Below are 9,682 nucleotides of genomic sequence, written 5' to 3'. Positions count from 1 at the left end.
ACAGCCTTTTCCTTAAAAAAACCTTGTATTGCTATAAACAAATTACTAAAATCTCTTACATAGAATAATCTTGAAAATTCCAAGGCAGTTAGTAGTGAATCTTGCACCTGAGGAGCATATCTCTAACTATAAAAGCGGATTAAGCACATGTCATGGATATGAAGTTCGTTAACAAAGAACTTAGTTAATTAAAAGGCTTTTCACAACAATTTTCTTTGTAGGTAAAGGTTAGATAGAGACTCAACCATATAAAACAAAGATGTGCAATAAAAGCACTTGGACTTATTTCTAATCACATATAAGATAAGCAAAGCATGGGTAGATTCTATTGCAGATTCAATAGGGGGAACCCCAACTAAAATATTAAATAAAAAGTTAGTAACAATTGCTAATCTTATTATCTATGCTTTTTTAATAGAATATAGAGGTGAGGATCGACTAAACATTTTCCTTGACATAATAAAGTAAGAGAACTTACACAAAGAAAACATTTAGAGTTGTCTAAGAAGCTATCATATGACTAGTAAAGAAAATAAAACTCAAAAACCTATCTAAATTTAATGAAATCTACTTAAACTTTATAGACACTCTAAAAACACCTTAATCTAGTTGCACATAAAATTTGGGTGGATTTGAACTTGATTTGATATATAAGAAAAATAAAAGTCTAGAAAATTAAAAATTATAAAAGGTTTTAACAAAGTTTAAAAAATTATGATAAACATGGTTAAGATGTTAATCTCCACTTTTAAACATGAAATATAACCTATAATCAGAATTGCTTTTTCACTTTCTTTTAAATTTAGCAATCCTGAAATAATCATAAGTATAATTATCTTAATCTTTCCTTACTTTGTTATTAAGTAAAATAAACTCTTTACTTATATTCTTCACATTAAACAACTTAGAAAAAACTCTCTAAATTAATTTAATGAAATAGATAAATCGAGAAAGTTATAGGTTGAATCAAGAAATAAAACCACAAGCTTGGTTTATTAGTCTTAAATTATATTCTATATGTAATCAATTGAAAATCGTTGATAATCTATGATCACAATTTGTAAATTTGCTAATCATTATTAACAAAATAATCAAAAACAATTATTTCCCATGCTTAAGAGATTAAATATCAAATTCATAAGTAAAACTTACAAAAAGAAAACTAGAAAAAAAAAAGATGAAACTCGAATATGATGGTTAAACCTCCTCTATTTTTTCTTTTGCTCTCGATTTGTGTTTCTCTTGATTTTTAAACATGCTTCCATTTTCTTCACATGATCTGACGTAGCTGATTTTTTTAGAGATTTGAGGTTCTGAGCACTTATATGAGAACTTCTTCCAAACATACGATGTAGATGGTCTAGTAGATACTTTCATTGATCAATGAAACCGATTTAGGTCTAAGAGGAAAACTAGTTGCATCAAATCAGGATAAACAACTTAAAATAATGATAACAAGAGATTTGGCTATTGGATCAAACTTAGATTCTTATATGAGATTCTACGAGTTATTTATCTATAGAAAAAGACTTATAAGTATGATAAAATAATTATTCTGCCACCTCGTAAAGCAACCAATTATGTATCTATTATTCTGCCAACTTGCAAGGCTTGTATCAAATCAACCCCAAATTGAGTCTTATAAGTATGTTCCCAAACAAAACCAAATCCCTTGTATTCGCATTCATCATTGGACTGTCTTAAATTGATATTAACTAATAGACCTAACACTTGTTAGAAAACATAAATACAACATTCGTTACTAAGATGGTTTACATTTTACAGCTACAACTAGAATATTAACTTTCATTATGTTGCATGTCAAATTAATTTTTTTTAATATAAAAAAATATATAAACATTGCTAACATGTTTTATAACAATAAAAGTAATCATAAATTTAAAATATAATATATATTGAATGATATTTTGTTTTAAATAACGACATATTTGATGATATTATTTTTAAAATATTAAGACAGATAAATTGGATCGATCCAAGTTATTCTGTCAAATCTTTGACCTTGGTCATAAAACCATGATAAACCTTTAGAAAGCAAATCAAAATAAATTATAAAAGTCAATTCCTAATCAATCTAATGTTAAATGATGAAATTAAAGAAAAAAATATTAAATTAAAAAAACTAGTGTCAACCTGTTTAACTAGCAATCCGGGTCATGATATCAAGATAACTCATGGAAATCAAATCAGAAAAATTATAAAGCCCAGTTTCCACCCAGCCCAATATTGAAAGATGAGATTGGAAAAAAAAAATAAAAAAGAGAAAAAAACTCAAGTCATCCTGGACTAACATGTTAAATCTGTAACTTAGATCATAAGATTAAGATAACTTTATAAAAAAAATAAAAAAAAAATACAAATCTCTATCTCTAACAGATCCAATGTTGAAGGTTGAAATCGAAAAAAAAAAAAACCAAATCTATAAGTCCAGGAAAACTCCACGTAAAGAAAATTAAAAAACAATTACAAAGTGCAATTCCCAGACAATCTAATATTAAATAATAAATTTGAAAAGAAATATTTAATTAAAAAGGAACCCAAAACAAATGAATCGAGTTAATCCGAGTTAACCTGTAAAATTCACGACTCGGGTCATAAGATCGGAATAGTCTCATAGAAAGCGAATCGATAAAAATATTATAAAGCCCAATTAAAAAAAATATTCAATTAAAAATAAACAGAGTCAACCTGGTTAACCTGTCAAGCCTACAACCTAGATCATGAGATCAAGATAACCTCATAGAAAAAAAAAAACATGAAGTCTAATTTCCAACCAACCAATGTTAAAGGATGAAATAAAAAAATCAATTAGAAAAAACGACCAAAATAATAAACTAAGATAATCCGAGTTAACTTGTTAAAATTGCTTTCTAGATCATGAAATCAGAATAAATTCATAAAAAAAAACAATTAAACAAATATATGAAACTCAACTTTTAATAGATGAAGCACAATTTTCAAAACATCATAATATTAAAAGATAAAATTAAAAAAATAATAATAAAATTAGGGTGCTAAAAAATAAAATTGGAAAAGAAAACATTAAAAAAAAGGGATGTAATTAAGTGCAAAAAAAAAAGAAGCATTATTCCAAGAGATACCATTTTATAGATACAGCTACAATAATTTGACCTCACACCCTTTTATTAATTAATTAATTGATAAATAGTAAAAGAAGTCCTTTCACCAATATTGACACGATATATATATATATAAGAGGGAAATTATTGGCTTTCTTTGATTTGTCACAATAAATAAATCCACAAACTAGAGATTTAGCTTAGTGATGCTAAAATCTTCGATCTTCCATGTTAGCAGGAGCATAGGACAGCTAAAAAGAAAACACTTGATAGAAAATACTCAAAATTTTATTGTCCGAAAAAGACAAAACAAAAACATATTAGAGAGCACCTTTCTTTGCTTCCTTCTCCCCAGACCCAATTTTTTGCCTTCATCCTCCCACAAGCAATCCAAGTGGAGCAACCTAGTTTTACAAGACCCCACTGCCTCTCCTAAATAAATGATGGGGGTCCCATATTCCATGACACAATCGCACATAGCGTAAGACATTACTACTATTGCACAGAAACATCAAAAAATGGTGAAAGAGGATGCGAGAATGATCCAAACATATAAAAGAGCAAAAGGCTACTCTTGCTAATCATTTCAAGAGTTGATCATTGGGTAACCTTACCACCGTGTGAGAGAATTCTTGTCCAAACCACCATAAATTTTCTTCTCCATCAATTCACTTGTCCACATGATAAAACTTCATGTAATCAAATATCATAAGAAGTAATCAGGTGCTGGATTTTTGGCAGGTGCACCTCTTGATTCCTGCATCCATTTCAACTTTTCAGTGCACAGTACATAATATACAACTAGAATGACAATGCATAGAGGCAGCATGCAAAAACCCCTTTCATGTTTCCTTAAACATTTCTAAAACTTGCAACACTTTATCCAAATCCTTTTCAAAGATAATTATATTGAATTGAAAGTGTCCATTTAGCTAATAAGCATATGCATTTTTGGTTAATAATTCTTCTAGCATAAAGGCCATTTTTCGTGAATTGGATATGTGGGCCAATTATCCAAGATGTACCCAGACAATTTATATTGCATAAACCTGCTATAGCTTATACGCTATAGATGATCAAATACCATAGCCATTTGTTTTAAAAATGTTTTGTGATCACTTTCTGGAGATTTTTAGTACAAACCGGAGGGGCAGCATCAAACACACGAAACTGCTTGTTAAGATTCTCATCCAGCTCAAGGATTGCAGCAACATTACCGCATCTGCAACAGATTCAAAGTGAGAAAAAACCATTACCATTGAACAAATAAAAGGGAGAATCTTATATGCTAATTTACCTGTAACAGTAGTTTGGAGCTGACCAAACAGTGACTATTTGGTTCCTGAACATCCACTTATACCCTTCCATCACCAACTGATGAGCACGACATATGTAATCAATATTGTTAGAGTGGTTGAAAGAAGTGACCACACTACCACCAAATAGAAAACCAGCACCACGTGGACTCAACCCCCAACCATCAACAATATCTTCAGGATCTGACCAGAGAAGATCACACATAGCACCATCATGAGGTACTTCTTGCTTCCTATCAATTGTTCGAATCTGGAAAATGGGTTGTGTTAGCAGTTATTTACACAAATCTTCAGTGAGGAGAAGAAAAGCAAGCTGGATGGATTCATCAACCTGATCCAATGTTGATATAGCAGGAGAGAGACCACCATGAACACTAAAAACCTTATTCTCAATGAGAGCTGACAGACTGATAAACCAACATCACAATTAGAACTGAAATATTTTGATGGAAGCATCTTACATGGGGAGAAAAGGAATGACAAATAACAGATGCTTAAGTTGATTTTTTATGGTCCGTGGAAGTTATAGTGATATGGGAAGCAAACATACAAACAAAAACTTTTCAATGGCAAACTTCACTTTCTGTCAGTAAGGCAAATATTCCTAATTCCCATGTTGAATCACATCAAAGGAAAAATCTATCATTCTGACATGATACTGAACCATCAAAAAGAGGAAGCTTAAATACTTTCTTCCAGTCATACCGAAATATAAGCAGTCAAACCAGGGCACCCATTAGAAGGAAGACACCCATCAAGACCTAGATACGTCATTACTGTGTTACAAAGGGACACAAGGCAAACTAAAGTCTGATAAAAATAGTATGTACCTAACCAGTCAAGTACCAGATAATTCTCAGTTTGCTATGATACAACACTGGACAGTTGAAAAGAAAGAAGTTTTAATGCTTTATTCCAATCCTACCATAATATAAGCACATTCAGATCAGGGCTCAGACTGGTAAGAAGATAGCAATTAAGTCTTAAAATCATGGTGATTAGGTTAAAAACAAACACAAGGTAAATTAATGTGTAATAAAAATTGTGTGCAAGTGACTTGTCAATAATTCCCAATGCCATCTGATTGTCAACAGTACCCAATAAAAATTGATTACAGATGTCTGACAAGGCAGAAAAGAAGCAGTACAGAATGGATTTTGCCAACATCATAAAACTTATAGCTTTCACGCACTTGCAACCCTCTTTTCATAAGTACCTTCGCATCACATGACAGTCAATTGGATGATGAACATTATGAGCACCCATGATTAGATGGCAGACTGTGCAATCATCAGTTGGACATCCAGTTAACCATCCCATAAAAAATCAGCTGTAACTCCATAATTATTAGATTTTATAGCATCCAACCCAGCTAACTTAGATGTGCCTCCCCTCTCTCTCTCTCCCTCCTTCCCCCTACCCTGACCCCCCTCATTTTTTGGATAACTGTTTTCTCTAATTTATTAGCATACCTCATGTAATCAAATATATCGGTGCAATATCTCCAAACATTCACTGAGCCGTATTTACGCAAACACTCATCATAAAATCCATACACCTGTGACGAAAGTACTGATGTCAAAATCTATAACAAATGGAAGTTCAACACCAATAATCATACGAGATCTAACCTGTGTTATCTGACGGCTCTCATGATTCCCTCTAATGAGTGTTATCCGATCTGGATATCTCACCTGATGATACAAAGTTATTAGCTAAAAAGAGAGATGATAAGACAATTGGTGGAACATTTATTACTCGATGAACAGAAAAAATCACATTGCCAAGCCAAATTTGACAACGTAAGCTTGAATTCAGGCTGACCCCTGAAGCAATTTGAAGGCAACTTGACAAAAGATATCATAGTACATGACAACGGTATAAAAATAGAAAGACCTCAAAAAGATCATCAGGTGATTATGTTTGCTTATTATTGACCTCTGGCTTCAAGCTTTTAGTAGATCAATGAATTTGGCCAGCTTCATTTTTTACTAGTAAGGTCTTTGTATGTCTGTGGCATTGATGTCAAATTTTGTACCGCCAGGGCTTTTTAAGTCCAAAATTACACATAATTTCCCGTCTCTTAATGCATTATATCCCTAGTCCGTTTAGTACAGAACTTTCTTATACTGGTCCCGCAACTACAGAATGTCAAAATGCCATTTACTAAATCGATTGTTTATTGTTCCGGAAGCTTTTAAACAGCCATTGTCAATTTTCATTTCCATTGTGCTCTCCTCAAATTAATTTACAAAAGGATTTTGCCTCCTGAAAAGCCAGCAAAATTGAAGATAGGACTTACCACAGTCATTATCTTGCTAAAATGGGTTTTAAGTTAAATTTTTGAATAAGGAATTCTCGGGTGGCAGAAATCAACCAAATTCTTAGACTAACTACCAATTATGCAATGATTATTATGCCAATTACATTGTAAACATGATCTGTCGGATGGTGCACAAACCTCGCACCAGCATCAAATGTAACATTCCCGTGAACTGTAATTATGGTCCACCAAGCAGAGGTTAAAAATATTTACCCCCAGACACAGTGATATCGCTGAAAAAAAGTCATGATATGAATTGATTTTAATTTTTATTACAATCTATCCTGAAACTACTCCTAGAAAGAGACATACCATGGAAGCTGCTTTATTGACATCTGACCATGAAACTTTTCAAAGAGAATGTCAGAGTGTTTAAAATTAGAAAAATTTAGTTAAGAAATGTTTAAATATCAGTAGATAGGAAGTAGAAGAACATCCATAAAACCTCCATTATAATAAAAGCATGCATATCTCAACAGTGTTACCTTAAACTCCAAGAGAAAATAATATGTACCTTAAGGGCTAAAAGAAGCAGAAATGTCTCAACAGAGTAATATCCTCTATCAACAAAATCTCCAAGAAACAAGTAACTAGTCTTCGGGCAATCCCCTCCCACCTTGAAAAGCTCTTTCATGTCATAAAACTGTCCATGGATATCTCCACATATCTACGCACAATAAAAATTGAATCGTCTTAGTACAAAGATTCAAAACCTCCAACAGCATTGGTATACAGAAGAAACACTTCCAAGTAGTCCCGTTTAGACCATTCTACATAGATACAGACTCAAAGAGTAATTGTTTGAAACAAAGAAATTATGCATGTGAAAGAAGATTGTCATTGTTAAGAGGAAATAATAATATCACAAAACAACATACCACTAAATTCTCAGAAAAAGTAGGCAATGGAACAGTAATATACAATGGGGTGAAAACTTATTTCCTAGTGATGATCTGAAATTTTATTACTCCCACACATTCAGAGGCAAAACTTTCACTGAATAATATCCTTCAAAACACACAGCATAAGAGACCACTAGGATTTTTAAATAACCCAAGCATAACGATCATAAGATGCACTTCTTATTTTTTCCTCGTTTTAAGAAAAAGATATTTGAAGCAGAAAATTCATGGCTACAGTATGAAGTAGGAACCACCATATTTGTGTTCGGAAACAAGATGTCATTCATTCTCATTCAATATTAACTTTAACAAAGCAAGATAAAGAAGTAAAGAAAGTCTTACTAGATGCATCTGGAACTAAGTCCAACGTTTGGCTTACCCAAATTATGACAACATTCTGAACCTAAACTAAACCTAAGACAACTGAATGGCCAACCTACTGTATACATTGGTAATACCACAGATCATTCTAACCCAAAGGTTCCTTGTTCAACATCATCTTCTGCTGTTGAGCAGGAGCAGCTACCTCAGACAGAATCTCGACGTGGAAAATGAAAATCTAATTAATTGGCGTAGAATGATTAAAACCTTAACACATCTCCTATTTCATATGCAAAAAGAAAAGGGGGCATTTAACTCCATGATAACAGGTTCCATACTAACAGGGTTCTAGTCTCATACCTATTAAGAATAAACAGGACTACACATTTTATCTTAAATTAAATGTATAAGCATACTCAACAAAGGAAACTCGTAGCAAACTAATAATAGATTTCTTATGGGAGGAAGAGGCTTTTCAAATACATATCAAACCAGAAAGAAATCTCAAAATAAAAACTAGAAACTTTCATGATTGGAGTGTCTAATCTTAAAAAAGAAAAGAAACCTAAATTCTAATTTTGAATTCAATTTTGCAATAAATAAAGACTAGTAAATTTAGGAGTAATAATACTGGCAGAACAACTAATGATACTAAAGCTGTAGAATATTATTCTCGTCAGAAATTAAAATAAAAAATTCAGTAAAAAAGTAACAATAGCAGCAGGCTTTCATCTCATATACAGCAAGAGCAAGTCATTAAAAAAAAATTAAAAAAAAACAAGAAGAGAAGTACGGTGACGGGAGCATCGACGCGTTGAACGTTGCTCTCTTCGACGAGGATTTCCATAGCTTTGAGGCAAAGAGCTTTCACTTCCGATTCCTTCAGGGGCTCGCACCTCTTCAGTTGCTCTATTTGTCTGTCGAGGTCTGACATCTCTTTTTTCTCTCAAATTCCCCCACCTCCCCTTTTTATTTCTCCAAATTTCCCTCTCCCTCCATCTCTGCATCTGCAACAGAGATAACACCTTGATTTTCTTCACTGATGCTAGTATGATATATTATTACTATTATCATTTATAATTCAATTAATGATTTGTCCCGCGACACGCCACGGATCAGAAAAAAATAAATTACATACAAAAAAACAAAATTAGATATTAATAATGCATTTAAAAAAAAACTAATCACAAAAAATATTTTTATTTAATATTAAAATAGAAATATATTTAGATTTTCTTACAAAACCTACGGGATAATATTGAATAAACAAATTGTAAAATTAACTAATATTAAAGGCAAAATTGGTTAAAAAACTTTTTGCACTTATTAAAAAAAAAAAAAACTCGAGTAAACTTAAAGAACTCGCAAAGCAAGTCATGCACGTCATCTGATTCAATAAAGTTTTTTAGTTTTAGAGATTATTTTTCATTTAATTATACAATAATAAAATGTATGAAAAATTTTTTATATCAAAACATTATTGTTTAAAGGAAAAAAAAATTGTGATAGTGACACCAGATAGCAAAAGTAAATCATTAATAACAAATAATGAAATTGTATTTTTTTTTTTTTGTTTTGAGTTAAATAAAAAAAATAAATCATCGATAACCAAGGGTTAAATTATATTTTAAAAAATTAAGGGGAAAATTTTTAAAAAAATAATAGCTCGGATGCTGTGAATTTTTAATCATGCAATGCAAGTCATGTACGTCATCGGAT

The 9,682-nt window shown here is 31.6% G+C and overlaps 1 protein-coding gene across 2 annotated transcripts; it reads right to left on the bottom strand.

Annotated features, from left to right (window-relative positions):
• Positions 1 to 3,367: 3,367 nt before the first annotated feature.
• On the bottom strand, positions 3,368 to 9,020 carry LOC7470816 (serine/threonine-protein phosphatase PP-X isozyme 2). 2 transcript variants are annotated; one of them, XM_002298804.4, is made up of 8 exons: positions 8,757 to 9,019; positions 7,255 to 7,407; positions 6,049 to 6,111; positions 5,890 to 5,975; positions 4,749 to 4,824; positions 4,399 to 4,667; positions 4,245 to 4,323; positions 3,368 to 3,858 (listed from the first exon to the last, which is right to left on the bottom strand). In XM_002298804.4, the coding sequence occupies exons 1-8, from the start codon at positions 8,895 to 8,897 to the stop codon at positions 3,808 to 3,810; spliced, it is 918 nt and encodes a 305-aa protein (XP_002298840.1). In that variant the 5' UTR covers positions 8,898 to 9,019; the 3' UTR covers positions 3,368 to 3,807. The 2 variants fall into 2 exon arrangements, with proteins under 2 accessions (XP_002298840.1, XP_052311920.1); XM_052455960.1 differs by lacking the exons at positions 3,368 to 3,858; positions 4,245 to 4,323; positions 4,749 to 4,824 and having other exon boundaries at positions 4,420 to 4,667; positions 8,757 to 9,020.
• Between the last annotated feature and the right edge of the window lie 662 nt (positions 9,021 to 9,682).

This window comes from Populus trichocarpa, chromosome 1 (genome assembly GCF_000002775.5).
Source record: "Populus trichocarpa isolate Nisqually-1 chromosome 1, P.trichocarpa_v4.1, whole genome shotgun sequence".
Taxonomy (NCBI): Eukaryota; Viridiplantae; Streptophyta; class Magnoliopsida; order Malpighiales; family Salicaceae; genus Populus; species Populus trichocarpa.
The sequence above is the reverse complement of the archived record's forward strand: the minus strand, read 5'-3'. Positions and strand labels throughout refer to the sequence as shown.